At 43.5% G+C, this 23,915-nt stretch overlaps 1 protein-coding gene across 3 annotated transcripts in view; it reads left to right on the top strand.

Moving 5' to 3' along the window:
• The window catches only part of LOC121533636 (polyamine-transporting ATPase 13A3), a 57,204-nt gene extending 42,700 nt beyond the window's left edge, over positions 1-14,504 (top strand). For all 3 annotated transcript variants that reach the window (XM_041839758.2, XM_045205364.1, XM_045205363.1), the window contains 24 exons: positions 1,248-1,382; positions 1,780-1,852; positions 2,176-2,307; positions 2,533-2,709; positions 2,850-3,007; positions 3,279-3,467; positions 3,644-3,856; positions 4,166-4,285; positions 4,555-4,572; positions 4,659-4,812; positions 5,089-5,334; positions 6,296-6,468; positions 8,943-9,071; positions 9,188-9,267; positions 9,421-9,463; positions 9,597-9,706; positions 9,880-9,976; positions 10,085-10,157; positions 10,597-10,774; positions 11,127-11,305; positions 11,490-11,578; positions 11,744-11,824; positions 12,552-12,644; positions 13,536-14,504. In XM_041839758.2, coding sequence (XP_041695692.1) covers positions 1,248-1,382; positions 1,780-1,852; positions 2,176-2,307; positions 2,533-2,709; positions 2,850-3,007; positions 3,279-3,467; positions 3,644-3,856; positions 4,166-4,285; positions 4,555-4,572; positions 4,659-4,812; positions 5,089-5,334; positions 6,296-6,468; positions 8,943-9,071; positions 9,188-9,267; positions 9,421-9,463; positions 9,597-9,706; positions 9,880-9,976; positions 10,085-10,157; positions 10,597-10,774; positions 11,127-11,305; positions 11,490-11,578; positions 11,744-11,824; positions 12,552-12,644; positions 13,536-13,748 — 3,153 coding nt within the window. In that variant the 3' untranslated portion in view covers positions 13,749-14,504. The remainder of the gene's footprint in view (positions 1-1,247; positions 1,383-1,779; positions 1,853-2,175; positions 2,308-2,532; positions 2,710-2,849; positions 3,008-3,278; positions 3,468-3,643; positions 3,857-4,165; positions 4,286-4,554; positions 4,573-4,658; positions 4,813-5,088; positions 5,335-6,295; positions 6,469-8,942; positions 9,072-9,187; positions 9,268-9,420; positions 9,464-9,596; positions 9,707-9,879; positions 9,977-10,084; positions 10,158-10,596; positions 10,775-11,126; positions 11,306-11,489; positions 11,579-11,743; positions 11,825-12,551; positions 12,645-13,535) is intronic.
• The last annotated feature ends 9,411 nt before the right edge of the window (positions 14,505-23,915 follow it).

Below are 23,915 nucleotides of genomic sequence, written 5' to 3'. Positions count from 1 at the left end.
GGAGGAGACAGGATAAAGAGGGATATTTAAGTCTTGAGACATTGAGACATGGATTGTGTATGTGTGCCATTCAGAGGGTGAATGGGCAAGATAAAATATTTAAGTGACTGAGTGTTTCAAGACCTGCAACGCTGCTGGGTTTTTCACGCTGAACAGTTTTCGGTGTGTATCAAGAATGGTCCACCACCCAAAGGACATACAGCCAACTTGACACAACTGTGGGAAGCATTGGAGTCAACATGGGCCAGCATCCTTGTGGAACGCTTTCGACACCTTGTAGAGTCCATGCCCCGATAAATTGAGACTGTTCTGAGGGCAAAAGGGAGTCCAACTCAATATTAGGAAAGGGTTCCTAATGTGTTCCTAATGTTTTGTACACGTTTGTAATAATTTACATCCAAAGGTACATATGGAAATCAATAGATCATTTATCTGAGATCATAATACAGATGTAGGATCTTAATTTGAGCCTGTTTGCTACAGCAGGAAAATAATCCTGCAGCAACAGGAAATGTGAATTATTATGTGAATTTAATGAATGGACATTTTTGTGGGGTTGATACATTTTTCGGGAGGGAAAATCAAGTCTGAAATTTCAAAGTGGAAATTACAAACTTCAGAAACCCTTTTAAACCTCAAATACACTACAAGTTTAAAATGTCCTGCATTGCAGGAAAGCTATCCTGCAACAGGGTGATCAAATTAAGATCCTACATCTGTAATGATAAAAATAATGAGAATCATATCCAAGAGCGCCTGTGCGTGGCATTCTAATGAGAACATTCTGTTGAATGGAAGCCAACTAGGCTTAAAAAATTATATATTGTCTGGCCATATTTAGATTCTGAGTTGTTGCAGGGAGGTTGTCTTTAGTCTAATGAGTGAACAGGGCCAACAATGGCAGTACAAACAGCATTTTCCACCTCCGCAGTTCCTCTCATCTCCTTATTGTCTGTCTATCGCTCTGACGTCTCTCGCTCTTTCTGACCTCACACTCTCTGCGACAGTCTCCATCGCTCTCTTGCTCTCTCTGTTGTGCGCTCTGTATAAAGAAACACATTGAACCATATGTGTCAATCAAGGGATATTTGGCGTTCATTTATACCCTCTTCACACTATTAAGCCAAACCATGACTGGTTAAGCCTGTCTTAATCAAGCATTATGTCAAAATGGATATCATTTGTTGCAGCTTGTTGTTTTGAAGAAGTTGTTTGAACCACCTGTCACCCTCTCTCTCCTCCTGCAGGTCCTCAACCCTTTCTACATCTTCCAGCTCTTCAGTGTGATCCTGTGGAGCGCTGACGAGTACTACTACTATGCCGTAGCCATCGTCTTCATGTCGGTCATATCCATAGCTACCTCTCTGTACACCATTAAAAAGGTATGTCTGCCCCCCTCACCTTCCATTATTTTTGTCTTTCTCCCCTTTCTCAACCAAGGAAATAATCCAAATTAAGAGGTGAATCTGGGGCCTTGCTGAACCAGCCTGAGCCCAACTGAGCTGGACTAACCCAGAGTTAACCGTGATAGCCCCCTCCCCACTCTAATCCCAGAATCATTCAGGTCTGCATGAAAGGGCCCATCTGTATGGTCTGCTGCCCCCGAGGCCCTGGGTTCACCCTCTTACAATCACACCGCGTAGGTAGAGAGGGAGGGGTGGAGGCTTCTCTGTAACCCTGAGGGAAATTGGAAGCTGTTAGCTAGAGGCCTGTTTTTCTAGCACCTGATGTGTGGTTCTGCTCATTTTCTGTTTTCTGAAACTATTCTCTCCTTTTCAGCAATATGTCATGCTTCATGACATGGTGGCAGCACACAGTATTGTCCGAGTTTCAGTCTGCAGAGCCAACAACGGTTTGTCTAATATACCTCATTTAGATTTTATGCACTTTGGCTAGTGTTCAATTAGCCGCTAGAACAGCACACCTTTTTTTGTGTGTCTGCGGCAATGGGCTCAGGCTGTGCATATGATGCCTCAGCGTTTTTCCCCTGCTGCCCAGAGTGGCAAGAGTAATGAGAGATGTGCTGAACAAGACTGACGCACAGAATACCTCTCCTTTGCTCCCTCTCCCTACCTCCCTCCTCTACTTTCCCTTCCTCTCTCTCCCTCCCCATCCTCTCCCCCCTGTCTCCACACCTACTCCCTCTCTCCTCCCATTTGTGTTGGATCATTGCAGACATCGAGGAGGCCCTGTCCACTGACCTGGTGCCTGGCGATGTCATGGTCATCCCTAGCAACGGGACCATCATGCCGTGCGATGCGGTGCTGGTCAGTGGCACCTGCATTGTCAACGAGAGCATGCTGACGGGTGAGACCCGGAGATCCTGCCTGCTCTCTGTCCCTCTCTGTGTGTCACTGCTGGTCACTTTCCAAATACATAATTTATATTTTACATTTGTGCAAAGCCGCACACAACACTACACTCTGTACATGCTGTATACTTCGGCAAGGCACCAAAGCTCCCAGACTTAAACTCAGTCTCCCCTCCTCGCTCCCCCCTCCTGTCCCTGTCTCTCCTCCCTCCTCCCCCAAGGCGAGAGTGTGCCCGTCACCAAGACCAACCTCCCCAACCCGGGCGAGGGGGACAAGGAGGGCGACGAGGCCTACAGCATGGAGGAGCACAAGAGACACACCCTCTTCTGTGGCACGCACATCATCCAGACCCGCTTCTACTCAGGGGAGCTGGTCAAGGCAGTGGTGGTCCGCACAGGTTAGTGTGTGTGTCCTCAGTCACAACACACACGCACACAATACCTATTTTATTTTTGTTTGATCATGATCTGCCCTCAGTTGTCATATTCTGAATTCTGCTATCATCTAAACATGCTCCTCCTCCTCGTCGTCCTCCAGGTTTCAGCACAGCTAAGGGCCAGCTGGTTCGCTCCATCCTCTACCCCAAGCCCACAGATTTCAAGCTGTACCACGACGCCTACCTCTTCCTGTTGTGCCTGGTGGCTATAGCCGGTATCGGCTTTGTCTACTCCATCGTCCTCAGCATCATGAACAAGGTACTGGACTGAACAGAACAGGACGCTCTCACTGGGCTACTGCTAGGCTGGGGAGAAAGAGAAAGTGCGGCAGGGAAGAGGGAGAGTGACTAGTCCTTTAGATGGTGTAGAAGGTGTCTAGGTCAGTGGATTGTGGTCAAAGCATTTAATTGTAAAATGGAGTTGAACTGAAAAAGACTATGGCTATTTAGCTTCACGTCCAATTCAATACCTACATGAACTCCTATTGTATTGGAATTGTTTTCTTGCCCTCTCCTCTACTGTGGCCCAGGTGCCAGCCAAGACCATCATCATCGAGTCCCTGGACATCATCACCATTACCGTGCCCCCTGCACTGCCCGCTGCCATGACGGCGGGCATCGTGTACGCCCAGCGCCGCCTCAAACGCATCGGCATATTCTGCATCAGCCCCCAGAGGATCAACATCTGTGGCCAGCTCAACCTCGTCTGCTTCGACAAGGTGGACACACACACACACACACACACAAACACACACACACTAGCAGTGGAGAGGCTATGCTTGGGAAACTAGTTGTGTTGTGGTCTGGTGATCTGATATGGTAATCACCCTGCTTAACAGTTACTTCTCTATATTTACTTCTCCCCTATTCACCATCTCTGTTCCTCTCTCGTCAGACGGGTACACTCACAGAGGATGGACTAGACTTATGGGGAGTCCAGAGAGTGGAGAATGGCACTTTCCACCTGTCAGAGGATAATGCCTACAAGGAGAGTCTGGTCAAGTCCCAGTTTGTAGCCTGCATGGCCACCTGCCACTCTCTTACCAAGATCGATGGCCAGCTGTCCGGAGACCCTCTGGACCTGAAGATGTTTGAGGCCACAGGTTGGGTGAGTGACTGAAACTGGACCTTTAACCTCTAACCTCTGTGTCCTTCACTCTTTCTTTACCCAACCAATGTGTTTCATGCAGAGATATGTCGAAAGTATAGTGGAGAAGTTGCTTTGAGAGATTTTCCGGCTTACTATTTCTTACATCTTAATGTTATTTTCGGAACACATATTTGTTTCCAACGGACTTTCAATGTTGTGCCGATCACACTTATGGGTCCATTTTGAGATGTTGGTCAGTTGAAATATCCACTTTCGATGCAGCTTAGAGTTTCTTTCATGTTTACTCCTCCCTACTCTCCTTGTCAGATCCTGGAGGAGGCCACTGAGGAGGAGACCTCCCTCCACAACCGCATCACGCCCACCGTGGTGCGGCCCCCCAAACAGCTGATGCCCCCCGAGCCTGTCATGTCACCTGAACAGGACATGGTACGAACAAGGCTCAGTGCTGCCTCCAATGGACATCCACCCTCAGCATTGATCATGTCTCACTCATCACATGTTGATTTGGTCTGTTGCTGTTAGCTCTTGCTAATGTGTAAAATATTAAGTTCCTTACCTTCATGTTAATCATAGCTCTGAATGGTATCTAGGTTTTCACCTTTCACACTTTCTATGTTCCTCTCACCTGTCACATTCTTTGAAATGCACTGTTTTGATTGTACATTCACTCTGTTTACTTCACTTTCACACTGTAGGAGCTGTATGACTTGTCGGTAAGTAGCGCTATATCTTGTTTTAATATTTCTTGTAGTTTGACTTTGAGGTGGAAGGTAATTCTGTGTATTGTGTCCCCATACAGTTGGCCTATGAGATTGGTATTGTGCGTCAGTTCCCCTTCTCCTCGGCGCTGCAGAGGATGTGTGTGGTAGCCCGTCTGCTGGGGGAGAAGCGCATGGATGCCTACCTCAAGGGCGCGCCAGAGGTGGTGGCCAGCCTCTGCAAGAAAGACACTGGTTGGTGTCTTAACTATTTACTCTGAATTTGACAATACATTTTGCAGACGCTCCTATTGAGAAGAAGTTACGACCAGTATAGTAACAAACGAATGCTCTGCTTTTCAGTTGTAGCCTTGGACTAACCAAGCGTGAAAATCATGGGCACTTCATATGAATGGTGTATTGACATGATGCCAATGCCATGATAAAGACGAGCAGTTTAAGTAAAAGATTTTGCTCCCTGGAATTTTTCATTTTGAAGATGTTTTCTAAACCATCTCTCTGTCTGTGTAGTTCCAGAGGACTTTGCGGAGGTTCTGGAGGACTACACCAAGCAGGGCTTCCGGGTCATAGCCCTGGCCCACCGCCGCCTCGAGTCCAAACTCACCTGGCACAAAGTCCAGAATGTCAACAGGGACCACATCGAGGTCAACATGGAGTTCCTGGGTCTGATCGTCATGCAGAACAAGCTTAAGGCAGAGACCCCCGGGGTACTGGACGACCTCCGCAGGGCACACATCCGCACTGTCATGGTCACTGGTGAGAAAGCTGGCACACCAACATGTTTATCATATAAACATACACAGACATTCAGTAAAACATCAAATGCATCCTCCCTCCCTTGGAAGTCATCACTGATCTGACTTGATTGGATCTGTGAAAGCCTTTCAGTAGACTTGGATGCCAATGGTCTTGGATCAGTGATGAGTTACCTCAAGGAAAGGAGGGAGGAAGGAGGCATTTAAAAAGTATTAGTACAGCGCCCTTGCCTCAGGTATTATGTCTTTTTATATTTTTAATTTATATGCCATTTAGCAGATGCTTTTTTCCAAAGCGACTATAATCATGCATGCATACATTTTACATATGGGTGGCCCTGGGAATCGAATCCACAATACTGGCGTTGCAAGCGCCATGCTCTACCAACCGAGCCATACAGGACCACTAACAGACACATGAGAGGTTGTCACTCTCTAATGACAACCACTAGTGCCCACTCATACTGTAGCCGTGCCTCACACACAGAGAATGTGCGAGTGGCTATGAGGAGCTTTGGGTTTTTGTTGTGGTTGTCAAAGCTTTATGGAGGTATTCCTGGAATCCAGACTAATAAAGTTCAGGGCCTTGCAGCTTAACGGGCAGAAAGCGCCAAAGTCCAGCCCGGTGTCTCTCTCTCTCCCTCTGTCGCTTTCAGCACTGGAAATGTAATCACACAATTATATGGTTTCACTTCCAGCCAACCCCTCTCACTAACCCGTGGCCTGTCATGCGGACCGCTGGTCCAGAGCCAGTATGCCCAGGCCGCCCCATTCCAACCCTTACCCAGGTTTAGAATATCACAAAGAGCATAGCGCCAGGACAATACCCCCCTGTGTCTCACACTTCAGGGAATAGGATGCGGTAGCCTCTTGTGCAATGATCTGAGATCTGTTTTGTGTCCCCCCCCCCCAATAATGGTTAATGCCTAAGGGTAACATTTAACATATCTCCTTTCCTCCAGGTGACAATATGTTGACGGCCATCTCGGTGGCCAGGGACTGTGGCATGATCCCCCCTCAGGACCGGGTCATCATCGCCGACGCGCTGCCCTCCAAAGATGGTCAGTTGGCCAAGATCAGCTGGCGCTACGCAGACAACCCCAGCAAACATGCGGGCAAAGCCCCACGCCTGGAGGTGAGAGATGGACCCCTGGTGGTGGGTGTGGCTAATTACAGCTCTGACTGACAGACAGACAGACAGACAGACACACACTGTCTAGATGCTGCGTGAGTGAGACATGGAAAACAGACACACACCCCCCACACATATGTGAGTGTCCTCTGTGGGTCTGTATGAGTCATGATTAAGCTAGTTGCTCTGATCCCCCTCAGTTCCAATGAGAGCCATGCAGGGTCACATCAGAACTCAGAAATAGCCCAGTGAGCACACGCAGCAGGAATGGATGAATGAATGGGTGTGTTCTGTGTTCCAGACAATGGCACACATGGAGGTCACACAGCCAGCCAGTCATTGTTTCAGATTGTGTCTAGATGCTATCAGGAATATGTATATTTACTTGCATACCTTAAAGGGATAGTTTGGGATTTTGGCAATGAAGCCTTTTATCTACTTCCTCAGAGTCAGATGAACTTGTGGATACTATTTATATGTGTTGTTCAGTTTGAAGGAAGTTGCTAACCAGCGTTAGTGCAATTGCTTACTAGCATTAGCGCAATGACTGGAAGTCTTGTAGACTTCGCCGTTGCGCTAACGCTAGTTAGCATTGGCTCACGAAACTTCCTCTAACTTCCTTCATACTGGATGTTGAGACATAAAAATGGTATCCTTAGTTCATCTGACTCTGAGGAAGTAGATAATATAATAATATAATATGCCATTTAGCAGACGCTTTTATCCAAAGCGACTTAGTCATGTGTGCATACATTTTTACGTATGGGTGGTCCCGGGGATCGAACCCACTACCCTGGCGTTACAAGCGCCATGCTCTACCAATTGAGCTACAGAGGACCACATAAAGGTATAGGGCTTCATTGCCAAATCCCTATAAGGTCTCCACATTAGTTTATATGGAAACCAGTGGTAATTTCGTCAACAAATATAGTGACAAAAATATTTGTCAAACACCTATTTTTCAGTGGCAATTGACGAGACTATAACTGACTAAATAGACCCAGAAAAAAACGAAACGAAAAATATTTTTCATTTCAGTTTACTAAAACGAGACAAGAATAAATTCTCTCTGTGACTAAAATCGGACTACTAAGTGGACTGGACAGAAGTTTTTGGAGAGATTGAGAGCTTTTCAGTGATGAGCACAATTAATATTAGCAGCACAGATGCGCAGCGCAGTTCTGTTCAGCAGTGGGAAGGACGCACCACACCCGACACATACAGCCTACATCAGGTGAGCTGCGGGGGAGCAAGCGATGACGCAGACAGGCCCCTCCTCTGATTCTACACATTGCGCAGGCGACTCTTTTGCTTCCCGTATCTAACCAGTCACCACCAGCTTTCTAGTTGGCTACCCTTTGCCTGGTTAAGAAACACAAGCTGCTTTACGAAATTAAAAACAATAGCGGCATTGAGTTTAAAAGTAAAACAACAGTCTAGCTATGCTTTTCTCTCCCTTGTGTATAGAAAAATAGGCTGTCTTTGAATTTGTATTAATTTCCCACTTTCCCCACTGCATTTCATAGGCAGGTTCTGTAGCCAAGTCTCCCTCTTTTCCTCAGAGAAACAGCTTGATTTTAGCCCTTACGGTTCAAAGGATATGACCCATAATACCGGCACAACGTTTTTTTGAGCACTTGGACCAGGACTCGAGCACTGGGACTCAGACTTCAGCCAAAGAGATTCGTGACTCAACCATTACTTGGACTTGGACTCAGACTCGCACAGGGGACTTGGGACTCGATTCGGACTCTAGGTTTAGTGACTCGACTACATCACTGGGCGAAACAGTCATTAGCTCCCATTCTACTTTTGGACACCAATGTGGCTGCGTTGTCTGAAACGTTGATAACAATGCCAGTGACGTGACAGAGGTGCAACCCATGCTACTTTGCCAATACTTTGCGGTACCATCTGGTGATTATGCTTCTCTCTCTCTCTCTCTCGCTCTCGCTCTCCACTTGTGTGTGTCTGTTTGTTCTGTATGTAATGTACAATATCTATGTAGGCTGAATTAGGAATTTACATGGCCACATCATTCTTATATATGTTTGTCATATTTCTGCTGTTGGGAAGAGAATAGGATGTTATGCAGAAAAATATATTAGTAGGACAATGCTATGCATGTTTGCACATGGAAGTCAGTGATTTATGTTTACTATAGGTTAATGAGGCAATACACATGTGATGTGACTAAAATGAAAGTGTATTTAGTTGACTAAAATGGCCCACTGTTTTTTTCATTTTGACAATAACTAGATAATCATTATTCGAATGTAAAACATTTGACTAAGACGTAATGATATTTTAGTCAGAAAAGAGTGCCAAAGTTAACACTGATGGAAACTGAAGTTATTAGTCGCTAACTTGAACAATTGTTACTCTACATAAGCCATGTTGTATCAATCATTTGCCAGATGTCATTCTTCCCTATCTCACCTTTACCTGCTTACCCCCGCCCCTTCCTGTCCCAACAGGAAGTAGAGATCAGTCTAGAGGATGTGTGTCACACTGACGAGCCCAAGTCTCAGGACCAGTACCACTTCGCCATGAGTGGCAAGTCCTTCGCTGTCATCACTGAGCACTTTCAGGATCTGCTACAGAAGGTAACGGGGGACCGAAGTCACTGTAACACTACCCCCCCATTCCCCAATAAACACATAGCTATTGCTGTTGTGATTTGGTTGTGTCTAATGCATTGTTGTCGGCCTATCTGATTTAGTTGGTGCTGCGTGGCACAGTGTTTGCCCGAATGGCCCCCGACCAGAAGACCCAGCTCATTGAGGCACTGCAGGGTGTGGAGTGAGTAGAGACACTACTGACACACATAGCACAGTACACACTCTCACCCTCTTCATAAATCTGTTCAAATATTGAACAAAAATTGCATTCGTTTACACATTTTGTACATTACATTTGCAAACAGTAAATGATCGTATCTTTTCTCATCTGCAGCTATTTTGTGGGCATGTGTGGAGACGGTGCAAATGATTGTGGTGTAAGTACAGACCTCTTTTGAAAGCATTTTTGTTGTCAAATGATCATGCAGGTAGAAGTAAAAATACTATGTTATTGCTCAAATTTGCTTAATGTTTCTTTTGACTTTTTACACCGCCTCCCTCGCTCTCTAGGCTTTGAAGAAGGCTCATGGAGGGATCTCTCTCTCTGAGCTGGAGGCATCTGTAGCCTCTCCCTTCACCTCCAGGACCCCCAACATCTCCTGTGTGCCCAGCCTCATCAGGTAGGCCTGCTCTGGGCCTCGAGCACCAGAATATTACCCATCAGCTAAACATGGCTAACAAACTAACACCAGCCTACTGCCAAGCTTGGAGACTAATCAGTCAGCCTTATAAAAGCACTTGCATGCTGACTCACTTGATTGCTCCTAAAAAAAAACGATTTATCTCTTCACAGAGAAGGGCGAGCGGCTCTCATCACCTCCTTCTGTGTGTTCAAGTTCATGGCCCTCTACAGCATCATCCAGTACATCAGTGTCACCCTGCTCTACTCTGTGAGTACAGTAGCCCTCCCTTAGTTTCTGCACTCCTGTGAGGATATTACTAGTCTCTGGTATATACAGTAGCTGACCTCTGACCTTATCTCTCTGTAACCATGTCAGATCCTCAGTAACCTGGGAGACTTCCAGTTCCTCTTTATAGACATCGCTATCATCCTCCTCATCGTCTTCACCAGTAAGTAGAGCAACACTAATTAGTTTGACACTTGTCCACAAGTGTCCAGATACTTTTATTGCGATTTCACTTGGTTTTGAGAAACTTACCCCACCAGCAATATACTTCCTCATTGCTCGTTCTGCAGTATGGGGGCCACGGATAAACATTAACAAAGTTTCCAAAAACACCCAAATACTTTATTTTAGAAACGACAAAGCTCTCAGTATAGTGATGCAGGTCTTTAAATGTTGTTGCTAAGTTTCTCAAAACCAAGTGAAATTGCAGAAAATAGAGATTTGGTTGTTTTTTTTTTAAGTGAACTTGTCCTTTAGATTAATGTTTGATCTACTACTAGCTTTGCTGGGTTTGTACTTCACTCTCTCTACCATCCTATATTCCGGTTCCTTACTTACTTCCCTGTCTCTTTGCCATTGCCTCTCCCACCTTCTCTGTCCAGTGTCTCTGAACCCAGCGTGGAATGAGCTGGTGTCAAGGCGTCCCCCCTCAGGTCTGATCTCAGGCCCTCTGCTGTTCTCCGTGCTTACTCAGATCCTCATCTGTCTAGGCTTCCAGACCATCGCCTTCCTCTGGGTCCGACACCAGGCCTGGTACCACATCTGGACGCCACAGTCAGAGTGAGTCCAAGTTCAACCCCCAAGCTAACTACTGGACCTATTCAAAACACACCATTGGGGGATAGCAGTAACAATTTAAAATCACTAATGAATCACCATTAAGACAACCGTTCCAGTGCAAACACACCAATAAGACACCTGTAACAATGGACCCATGAGAAGACACTACCAGACTCAAAACAAACCAATAAGCCAACTGAAACACAATAACATCATTCCCATATCCCGTGAATGTCTTACTGTATATCATTACTGCAAACAGTAGGGGTGTCGCCAGCCAGCTTTTGACTTGTAAAGCTGCTTCCCGATATACATATGACTGTGTGTGTATCCCTGTTCTCTCCTCTCCCAGTGCCTGCAACCCGTCCCCCCATGCCAACTTCTCCCCGAAACACAACTCCTCTGAGGACGACCACAACATCAAGAACTACGAGAACACCTCCCTGTTCTACGTCTCCTCCTTCCAGTACCTCATCGTGGCCATCGTGTTCTCCAAGGGGAAGCCCTTCAGACAGCCCAGCTACAAAAACTGTGAGGACCCCTACTAACACCAATGTTCCCACGTATCCACCTGAAAATCGGATAAAAGTGTTATTTAAAAGTGTTGGTTCTAAAATCAAGTTAGGGTTTGAGATTGGTTGGAACTGCACAACCTTTTTCTGTGTGACTGACCTATGTTTGATTAGTTTTTCTGTCCGTCTCTCTTTCTCTACAGGGCCCTTCGTGGTGTCTTGTATTGGCCTATACATATTTCTGTTCTTCATCATGTTCTACCCTGTGTCTGCTATCGATGAATTCCTAGAGGTGAGTGGACATCAACCATGAGAGACGAGCTTCATACCGATATTAGCCTCAAGCTTCGGTTGAATTGGGACCTACAATAATGACATTGTGAAATAACATGGCATTGCTTCACTTTTTGTTTAAATGTGCTCTTGTGAATCTGTTTCTCTGTTTTCCCCCGTCTAGATTGTGTGTGTTCCGTTTGAATGGAGAATCATTCTGTTCTTCATCATCGTAGTCAATGCAGCCGTGTCTGTCTTGGTGGAGGTAAAACACACACACACACACACACGCACATTCAAGTGAGATGTGCGCTGTCCACACACACACAATTCCTCCCTTTCTTTAAATACAACCTGCAATCACCACAGTGACGGCCACGCCGTAACCCACTCAGCGCATTACATCTAATTGGGTGGTTGGTTACACACCCAGGCTCTGCTCTCTCAATCGCCAAGCGTAGACAAGTGGCAGTAAATGATGACCTAGAGCTGTGTGGCCCAATGATAGAGATGGCTCACCGGTGATTTACTATTAGAAAATGCCCCTGGCTTGCCCTGCGCAGTAGAGCAGTTCTCTATCCCCCCACTTGAGCCTCCCAAGCCCCCACACAGCTTAGCAGTGACACTAGATGGCGTTCTCTCCAAGGCTGCCAACCTCCCACACACCAACCAATGACGCTCAATGGATAGTCACCAGCAACAGATCCCTGTCACACAACAAAATCCACTTTAAAAAGCACCATTCTCCTGTTGTAGATGATGACACCCTCTTTCTCATTTTATTTGTCTTCATTTATGTTGAGAATAACCCCCTTTTCCTCTCCTCACGACTAACGCACAGCCCTGAAATCACCCTAAATGTCCATTCAATAGTTTGACTATTCAAAAAACTAATGAGGATGGACAAAATCTTCTTGAGGAAAGCTGTGTGATCAAGTAGCCACTCTACTCTTTGTAATTATTTCCTGCCCACTGCGCCTATTATTCCATAGACCCTCGTCCTTGACGTCGTCTTATGGAAGCTTGTGTTCAGCCGAGACAAGCAGGGCAGCTATGGCGCCACCCCCGCCACCCCGACAACACAGGTTGGGAAATCTGACACTCCTCCTCTTCCACCGTCGCTTTTAATCCCCCCCCCCCTTTCTTCTCTCTCCCCTCCCCCCTTTCTTCTCTCTCCCCTTTTCTTCTCGCTCTCTCCTTTCTCTCACCCAGCACTCTTATTATATAACCTACCCATATCTTGCATGTACAGACCTGACGGTTCTCTGACCCCTCTTTCGCCCCCTGGTGGGTTGTCTGTGTTATTACTCTCCTCTGGTAGCACGATTCCCCCATGTATTTAACACCCTGAGCAGTAGTACAGTATTGGCTCCAGTAAGCTCCTCCCGCTGCATGCGCCTCAAAGCGTCCCCTGTTAGCCCCTAACAGTGTGAGTGGAAACCGCATGGTCTAGATCAGGTACAGTATGTATCCACCGCAGGCTAGCTGAGAAGGGTATGTGCCCCACACATGGTGTCACTCTTGATCCCACACATGGTGTCACAAATTATCCTAATTACCTTCTCTGTTGCACTGCATTTTAGCATGTCTGCTTGTTTTGAAGTAATCCTCGGGCAGAAAAACAACAATCCCCCAAACGTATTGCCATGCTAGAATTTGAATTACCTAAGAACTGTTTCTGTTGAAATTATAGCATTTTCTCAACAGTTAAAAACCATTATAAAACAATGTGTGTGCATGCTGCAATAGTGAACCAATCTGAATACCATCACTACCTTCTTTAGGTTATATAGTGCATGTAGTGACATAAGCATGTGAGATCATTCTACCTTCTAAAGGCTTAAAAAATACGAAAGAGAATTGGAAAGAGAATGAATGAGGAAACATATCCACAGAGGAAAAAAATATTCATTAAGTTTTCTTTGCCCTTTTCCCCTTTCCCTCCTCTCTTGTTGTTGTTATCGTGCGGTTTCCAGGGTGGCATAGACCTCTGGGGACCCAAGTGTCTGTCGTGGCTGTGCTGCCGGCAGAGGAAGGTACCCAAAGCGCGCTACATGCACCTGGCCCAGGAGCTGAGCGTGGACCCCGACTGGCCCCCCAAACCAACCACCACCACCGAGGCCAATCCCCCGCCGCCCGGCAACACCCCAGAAAACAACTCCCCCTACCAGATCATGACCGACTCCTAGCACCCCCCCGCCCCCAATCTCGCTAAAGCAGATACACACACTCGCGCACACACATACACGACCAAAAGGACAAAAATAAACTGTTGTCTATGAAAAGAACGAGACTGAAAGATGGGGTGATGGTAAAAATGGTTTGTGGGGTGGACAAATGGGAGTGTGGATCCTCCAGAGCCTCTCTGGTATCTGGTCTCTCCATGCTCTTTGCTGCTCAGATCCATCACAGTGTTCAGACCCTGGCTGGTCTACATAACCCCCAACAACCAAACCCCTCAACCTGCCACCACCCCCTGGTCTACTACACAAATACATCCCAAGGATAGTTTACTCCAGCGATTCTCAACTGGTGGGTCGCAACCCAAATCTAGGTCAAGGGTGGTTTTGAATGGGTCGCAGGTGACTGAGTTAAAAAAACATAAGACTTTTTGTTTTTTTATTTAAAAAATATCCAGTCTGAACTTAAACAACTAATACAATAATTTAATCTATGACCTATTTTTCTTCAATCACTGTATTTTCAATATAGAGCTATTAGCAGCGCTATTTAGCAGATTTGGTTGATTTTGTAGTCTTAAACCAGTGAGTTTATTAATATTCTTCCTGAAGAATATGGTCAAAATTGAATGATTTCCTTTGTCATATAATTGCTACAATTACTATCAATATAGCATAAAAATAATTTTCCAGATTGCATTTTTGCTAATTTTCTTTGCGATGCAAATGCTCTACATGACCAAATGTATGCGGACACCTGCTCGTCGAACATCTCATTCCAAAATCATGGGCATTAATATGGAGTTGGTCCCCCCTTTGCTGCTTTAACAGCCTCCACTCTTCTTGGAAGGCTTTCCATTAGATGTTGGAACATTGCTGCGGGGACTTGCTTCCATTCAGCCACGAGCATTAGGGAGGTCAGGCACTGATGTTGGGTTATTAGGCCTGGATCGCAGTGGGTGGGGTTGAGGTGTTCGATGGGGTTGAGGTCAGGGCTCTGTGCAGGCCAGTCAAGTTCTTCCAGTCCGATCTCGACAAACCATTTCTGTATGGACCTTGCTTTGTGCATGGGGGATTGTCATGCTATAGCAGTAAAGGGCCTTCCCCAAACTGTTGCCACAAAGTTGGAAGCACAGAATCGTCTAGAATGTCATTGTATGCTGTAATGTTAATATTTCTAGCCCGAACCATGAAAAACATCCCCAGACCATTATTCCTCTTCCACCTAACTTTACAGTTGGCACTATGCATTCGGGCAGGTAGCGTTATCCTGGCATCTGCCAAATCCAGATTCGTCCATCGGACTGCCAGATGATGAAACGTGATTAATCACTTCAGAGAACGCGTTTCCACTGTTCCAGAGTCCAATGGCAGCAAGCTTTACACCATTCCAGCCAACGCTTGGCATTGCGCATGGTGATCTTAGGCTTGAGTGCAGCTGCTCGGCCATGGAAACCCATTTCATGAAGCTCCAGACGAACAGTTATTGTGCTGACATTGCTTCCAGAGGCAGTTTGGAACTCTGTAGTGAGTGTTGCAACCAAGGACAGACTATTTTTACGTGCTTCCGCACTCAGTGGTCCCGTTCTGTGAGCTTCTGTGGCCTACCATTTCGTGGCTGAGCCTAGACTTTCCACTTCAAAATAACAGCACGTACAGTTGACCGGGGCAGCTCTAGCAGGGCAGAACTTTGACGAACTGACTTGTTGGAAAGGTGGCATCCTATGATGGTGCCATGTTGAAAGTCACTGAGCTCTTCAGTAAGGTTATTCTGCTGCCAATGTTTGTCTATGGAGATTGCTTGGCTGTGTGCTCGATTTTATACACCTGTCAGCAACGGGTGTGGCTGAAATAGCCAAATCCACTAATTTGAAGGGGTCCACGTACTTTTGTGTGTGTATATAGTGTATCAAGTCGTGACTGAGACAACCTGGTTTAATTTGGGTCCGGGGCAAAACCAGTTGAGAACCACTGGTCTACTCCATATCCACCAGACCCCCGTGACTCACTGCTTTTTAACCCTTGCTGAAATATGTAGCAAACTCCAATCTTCGTTCTAATTTCTACATTTGAAGTTGCTGTTGCCGTGATTCCCCCAGGAGCTCAAGATCTTCTCCCATTGCTTTTGTTTGTAAGCAGCCATCAGACATCTCCACTAACATGGTTATTATCATACAGGGGACTCGAAGCATGGATGTGCATGAACCCAGCTCCGTATAGCCATTGTTATATGGTGGTTGGAACACTACTGCTTACCCAACAGTACTGTAAGCTTATTATTGCTGAACATTGACCAGAACCTTTTTGTATTATGAAACAGTATGTGCGCACAAGAGGCAGCATATAAACGGCTTGGAATCATGTGTAGCAGCAACCCCCCACCGCGCATGTAGAAACCATCCAAAGGCGAATAGACTTGCAAAATCATGTCAAACTGGCCTCACATGGGCTAGCATTGCTCTGCTTAAACTGTCTTTAAAAAAAAGTATGTCATCCTGTATTGCATTTCTTCCCATGGAAGAAGAATCAAGGTATGATGATGGCATTGTGAAATTCATTAGCTCTCTCCATACAGCCGTGCAACTGGCAACACATACTGTACTACCAATGCACACTGCGCTATAGCCATAATAACATGCATGTATAACCATTGCACGCTGCACAGTCAAAAGTGAAATCAAAGGGCTAATACTCATTGTCCATCAGAGGTAGCTGCTGGGTGGAGCTCTAGGATGACAGGTTCATTGTAATGGCTCAAATCAAATACAATCTAATTTAATTTGTCACATGCTTCGTAAACAACAGGTGTAGACTTTGTGAAATTATGACTTACGGGTCCTTTTCCAACAATGCAGAGTTAAAGATAAAAAATGATAATAGAAATAGTGACAAGGAATAAATATGGATGAGGAGTAAAAAAAACATGGCTATATACAGGGAGTGCCAGTACCGAGTCGGTGTGCAGGGGTACGAAGTAATTGAGGTAGCTATGTATATATAGGTAGGAGTAAAGTGATTAGGCAACAGGATAGACAATAGACAGTAGCAGCAGCGTATGTGGTGAGTATGAAAGTGTGTGTGGCGTCAGTATGCATGTGTGCCCGTGTTGGGTTGAATGCTGCCCATTACTGCTTATCACTTATTAACCTTTTATTCACATTACTTTAATATACAAATATTTCAGTATATTACATTTGTTTTATTTGATTACTTTATTTCATTCCAAGTCATCATCTCATCTCTGTAGAGCTGCTGCCTAACAAAATCACTATTTTGTGCTCTTCTAAGTAAATAAGGCATACTTTTATGACTGCTGAATACCAACTATCAATCACTTTGATCATATATTTCCAAGTACAGATACCTCGCGAAACAACAGCTGCTCTCTATAGCCCCTCACGAGCATGCATTCTTGTCTCTTCCTGTAGCAGGTGTAAAATAAACAAGTAGATGACTGGACAAGGACAAGTAGATGCGCAATGGATTATGGTCATTGTAGTTAATTACCACGTTTATGCGCTAAACTATGTAGAATATTGGCCTGTTGGAAACTACAACTCCCTACTACATTGCACAGCCCAGGCTGGATCTGATTTATCTCTAGAGAAACTGTACAATGTGCACATTGAGCTTACAGATACAAACTGAACGAAATGGAATTCAAATAATTGAACCAACTTCAGTCAATTAGTTGCTTAAAAAACTAAAAATAACCGAAATTTCAGTTAATCACACAGCACTATTTAGCAGTCTTATGGCTTTGGGGTAGAAGCTGTTCATGGTTCTGTTGGTTCCAGACTTGGTGCACACTGGTACTGCTTGCCGTGAGGTAGCCGAGAGAATCATCTAAACACGTGAGAGAAGTCTAAACGTGTTTGATACCATTTAATTCTAACCATAACAATGAGCCCGTCCTCCTATACAGTGGGGAAAAAAAGTATTTAGTCAGCCACCAATTGTGCAAGTTCTCCCACTTAAAAAGATGAGAGAGGCCTGTAATTTTCATCATAGGTACACGTCAACTATGACAGACAAAATGAGAAAAAAAAATCAAGAAAAACACATTGTAGGATTTTTAATGAATTTATTTGCAAATTATGGTGGAAAATAAGTATTTGGTCAATAACAAAAGTTTCTCAATACTTTGTTATATACCCTTTGTTGGCAATGACACAGGTCAAATGTTTTCTGTAAGTCTTCACAAGGTTTTCACACACTGTTGCTGGTATTTTGGCCCATTCCTCCATGCAGATCTCCTCTAGAGCAGTGATGTTTTGGGGCTGTCGCTGGGCAACACGGACTTTCAACTCCCTCCAAAGATTTTCTATGGGGTTGAGATCTGGAGACTGGCTAGGCCACTCCAGGACCTTGAAATGCTTCTTACGAAGCCACTCCTTCGTTGCCAGGGCGGTGTGTTTGGGATCATTGTCATGCTGAAAGACCCAGCCACGTTTCATCTTCAATGCCCTTGCTGATGGAAGGAGATTTTCACTCAAAATCTCACAATACATGGCCCCATTCATTCTTTCCTTTACACGGATCAGTCGTCCTGGTCCCTTTGCAGAAAAACAGCCCCAAAGCATGATGTTTCCACCCCCATGCTTCACAGTAGGTATGGTGTTCTTTGGATGCAACTCAGCATTCTTTGTCCTCCAAACACGACGAGTTGAGTTTTTACCAAAAAGTTATATTTTGGTTTCATCTGACTATATGACATTCTCCCAATCCTCTTCTGGATCATCCAAATGCACTCTAGCAAACTTCAGACGGGCCTGGACATGTACTGGCTTAAGCAGGGGGACACGTCTGGCACTGCATGATTTGAGTCCCTGGCGGCGTAGTGTGTTACTGATGGTAGGCTTTGTTACTTTGGTCCCAGCTCTCTGCAGGTCATTCACTAGGTCCCCCCGTGTCGTTCTGGGATTTTTGCTCACCGTTCTTGTGATCATTTTGACCCCACGGGGTGAGATCTTGCGTGGAGCCTCAGATCGAGGGAGATTGTCAGTGGTCTTGTATGTCTTCCATTTCCTAATAATTGCTCCCACAGTTGATTTCTTCAAACCAAGCTGCTTACCTATTGCAGATTCAGTCTTCCCAGCCTGGTGCAGGTCTACAGTTTTGTTTCTGGTGTGCTTTGACAGCTCTTTGGTCTTGGCCATAGTGGAGATTGGAGTGTGACTGTTTGAGGTTGTGGACAGGTGTCTTTTATACTGATAACAAGTTCAAACAGGTGCCATTAATACAGGTAATGAGTGGAGGACAGAAGAGCCTCTTAAAGAAGAAGTTACAGGTCTGTGAGAGCCAGAAATCTTGCTTGTTTGTAGGTGACCAAATACTTATTTTCCACCATAATTTGCAAATAAATTCATTAAAATTCCTACAATGTAATTTTCTGGATTTTTTTTTCTCAATTTGTCTGCCATAGTTGACGTGTACCTATGATGAAAATTACAGGCCTCTCTCATCTTTTTAAGTGGGAGAACTTGCACAATTGGTGGCTGACTAAATACTTTTTTTCCCCACTGTACCTCCGCCCACCAGCCACCATATATTTTCAACAGCTAAATTGGTTCACATTATTTCATAACATAAAATGTAGTGTGTGCATTGCTGTCCACCCTCATGTGTTGACCATATTGTAGACGTCATATTTTCTGCCGTTCAGTTGTGTACTACTACATAAGCCAGTCTTTCTCCTCATAGTAGCAGATCCTCACATATCGTCAGAGATCCTAGTTTGTGTTCATCCAAAATGTGTTTGTCGGAAACACAGTACTGAGAGATATCGCTAGAATGCTAGTTCAAATAAAAAATACATTTTTAGACAGAACTACATGTTAAGGCAGGAATAACAAACAGTTGTTACTTACAGATGTCCTAGTTATACATGATTATATGATCAAACCTTACAGATCGCTATTATATTGTTAATGATTTCTGGTGTGTTGGTAAAATGATAAAGGCGTATACAATGCACAGTAAAGAGAATTTTCCAGAAATATCCAGCAATATTGGTCATTGATAGACAATATGACCAGGGGCAAGAGGACATCCTTATGTGCCAATTAACGTGTCTAAACCAACTCTATGATTGAATCCATGACAGTTCTGCTTTTAGTAAGGGTATTTTTACTCAATGTTTGTGAATAATTATTCACATTGGTGTTGTTATTTTCTTCTGTTATGGGGATCTTTCCTAAATATCTGTAGAATACGCATATTGTTATTTTGAGATTTTTTTAAAAAATGTGGCATTTAGTTATTTAAATTCAATATCAAATGTTAGTTTGTTGAATGATTATATAAAACAAACCATATTTTGTCTTTCCCAAAGAGTAAAGAACATTTTAATCAATGTTCAAATGGTTGTAAACAAGTAATATCTGTTTCCAGATCGGTCCAAAAAGCCGAACTCCAAATCAGACTGGAATATTATGCTTTTAATGTTATTATTTTTATGGACTCTACCTGTATATTTGTTTGAGATGTACATTTACAGTATTTGTGTGTTGAAATGTAGCTTTAAAAATATTGTTTAGAGATGTGCTTGAAGTCTGAAGTCTGTATTTTTCATTTATATCTAAGGGTTGCTTTCTACTCTCCTTTTGTGGTACTGTTTTGTCACGATTAGTTGTCTGTACACTTTTTTTTGTAATGTCAGGATTTTTTTCTCCTATGTTACGGAACAGCAATGCTGTGTGCATCTTCATGAATTAGACATGAGTCTATTGGGCATTTCTATAATTATTATTTAAGCCAATGATGAGGCGCGATTGTCTCAGATACTATAGGGCCAGAAGTTATTCCTGACCTTGTGACCTAACCAGGAAAAACTGGGCCCTAGTTATATTTCTAAAGCCTGGAATGTTGCTTGGTGAGGTGACAGTCAGGAAAAACGTATTGCCCTACGACCAATATCTAGTCATGTGAGGAATATATCTTCTCAGTACTCTGAAAACAGTTACTATGAATCTAATGATTGAAATAAGGGATCCCATGTAATATACAGTGCATTCAGAAAGTCCCACCCCTTGACTTTTTCCACATTTAGTTGTTAAAGCCTGAATTTAAAATGGATTACATTGAGATTGTCACTGATCTACACACAATACCCCATAATGTCAAATTTTGTTTTTAGAATTTATTTCACAAATTAATTAAAAATGAAAAGTTGAAATGTCTTGAGTCAATAACTATTCAACCCCTTTTGATATGGCAAGTCTAAATAAGTACAGGAGTAAAAATGTGCTTAAGTCACATAAGTTGCATGCAATAATAGTGGTTAACATGATTTTTGAATGACTACCCCACACATACAATTATCTGTAAGGTCCCGCAGTCCAAAAGTACATTTCAAGCACAGATTCAACCACAAAGACCAGGGAGGTTCTCCAATGCCTCGCAAAGAAGGGCACCTATTGGTAGAAGAAAAGAAAAAAGCAGACTGAATATCCCTTTGAGCATGGTGAAGTTATCAATTACGCTTTGGATGGTGTATCAATACACCCAGTTACTACAAAGATACAGGCGTTCTTCCTAACTCCGTAGCCGGAGAGGAAGGAAACCGCTCAGGGATTTTGCCATGAGACCAATGGTGATTTTAAAACCGTTAGAGTTTAATGGCTGTGATAGGAGAACTGAGGATGGATCAACAACATTTGTAGTTACTCCACAATACTAACTTAATTGACAGAGTGAAAAGAAGGAAGCCTGTACAGAATACAAATATTCCAAAACATGCATCCTTTTTGCAATAAGGCACTAAAGTAATGCTGGAAAAAAATTGGTAAATGAACTTTTTGACCTGAATACAAAGCGTTATGTTTAGGGCAAATCCAACACAACACATCACTGAGTACCACTCTTCATATTTTCAAGCATGGTGGTGGCTGCATCATGTTAGGGTGTGCTTGTCATCGGCAAGGACTAGGGAGTTATTTAGGATCAAAAGAAATGGAATAGAGCTAAGCACAGGCAAAATCCTAGAGGAAAACCTGGTTCATTCTGCTTTCCTGGGAGACAAATTCACCTTTCAGTAGGACAATAACCACAAAAAAAAACTAAGCCAAATATACACTGCAGTTGCTTACCAAGACAACATTGAATGTTCCTGAGTGGACTAGTTACAGTTTTGACTTAAATCTGCTTGAAAATTAATGACAAGACTTGAAAATGGCTGTCTAGCAATCATCAACCAACTTGACAGAGCTTGAAGAATTTTAAAAGGAATGATAGGCAAATATTGTACAACCCAGGTGTGCAAAGGTCTTAGAGACCAAAAAACACTCACAGCTGTAATCGCTGCCAAAGGTGATTCTAACATGTATTGACTCAGGGGTTGAATACTTATCTAATCAAGATATTGGTGTTCTATTTTTCATAAATGATTTAAAAAATGATTCCACTTTGACAGAGTATTGTGTGTGTGGATCGTTAACAAAAAAGGACAATTAAATCCATTTTAATCCTACTTTGTAACATAATTTGTAAAAAGTCAAGGGGTGTGAATACTTTCTGAAGGCATTGTATTGGCACCTCAGTTCGACAAACATTGTTTCTGGGCAGAAATATTTGGACAATCTTTAGTTTTCACTAGCACCTGGCACCTAAAGTGTAAATGATGCTTTGAGTTTTATACACTGTCTGTCTTATGTAAAATCACAATTTACAGGCTGAAGAATATGCATTGCTGTGGATATCACAACCCCTCTCTCCTCTAGAGGGGATTATTTTGCTGCTAGGGGAATGATTCTCTCAACTGTCCTAATGATGCACCTTAATGCTTCAACTTTGAATCAATAATGATAACCCTAAAACCTGCAAATTGTTATTCTGCAAAATGATACTTCCTGTTTTTCCCCCTCCACAAAGTCATATTTTACCCAGATACAGCTATCAAAGCAATGAAGTGTATGCTGAAACTCTATGCTCCTAAAGGTACATTATATCGGTTGTTGACATCTGTAATCACCTGTTTTTTTTAAAACAAACCGTTAAGAGGCATTTAGAACAAATCAGCCACTGAGTCTGTAGAACTTCCAGTGGAATTGTTTCCTCAGGGAAATGTGTGTATTTGTAACGTATAGAGAATTATAATAAAGTTAATACATAACTGAATGGAAAGCAAAGCCTATTGGTAAACATTTTATTACAATTTTCTTCTTCTATGTCTGTTTGTGTGTAGATTGTTTGTCGCCACAAAATCTAAACTCCCAACCCTCAGTAAGAAGCTTCTCTTGAAAAAGTTGTTGTTGCAGAGATGTAAATTACTTGTAATTTATTTTTATTTATTTACTGAGGATTGTTTCTAATTACTTTTCAATAAATGTGGTCATCAAATAAACATCAAAATAAATGTTTGACTACTTTGTAGAAAAAAATAAAAATAAAAATCTGGAAAATTTAGGCCGGGATTTAATCTGATCGCGCTTTTTCGACAATGTGCCATTTACAGGTAGTTTGCAATTGAGCGTGCGAAAGTATTCATCCCCTTTGGCATTTTTCCTATTTTGTTGCCTTACAACCTGGAATTAAAATGGATTTTGGGGGGATTTGTATCATTTGATTTACACAACATGCCTACCACTTTGAAGATGCAAAATATTTTTTATTGTGAAATAAGACAAAAAAACAGAACTTGAGCGTGCATAACTATTCACACCCCCAAAGTCAATACTTTGTAGAGCCACCTTTTGCAGCAATTACAGCTGCAAGTCTCTTGGGGTATGTGTCTATAAGCTTGGCACATCTAGCCACTGGGATTTTTGCCCATTCTTCAAGGCAAAACTGCTCCAGCTCCTTCAGGTTGGATGGGTTCCGCTGGTGTACAGCAATCTTTAAGTCATACCACAGATTCTCAATTGGATTGAGGTCTGGGCTTTGACTAGGCCTTTCCAAGACATTTAAATGTTTCCCCTTAAACCACTCAATTGTTGCTTTAGCAGTATGCTTAGGGTCATTGTCCTGCTGGAAGGTGAACCTCCGTGCCAGTCTCAAATCTCTGGAAGACTGAAACAGGTTTCCCTCAAGAATTTCTGTGTATTTAGCGCCATCCATCATTCCTTCAATTCTGACCAGTTTCCCAGTCCCTGCCGACGAAAAACATCCCCACTGTGGGGGATGGTATTCCCGGGGTGATGAGAGGTGTTGGGTTTGCACCAGACATAGCATTTTCCT

The sequence above is a fragment of the Coregonus clupeaformis genome, chromosome 20 (assembly GCF_020615455.1).
Source record: "Coregonus clupeaformis isolate EN_2021a chromosome 20, ASM2061545v1, whole genome shotgun sequence".
NCBI lineage: Eukaryota > Metazoa > Chordata > Actinopteri > Salmoniformes > Salmonidae > Coregonus > Coregonus clupeaformis.
This window is presented reverse-complemented; position numbering and strand designations above follow the sequence as displayed.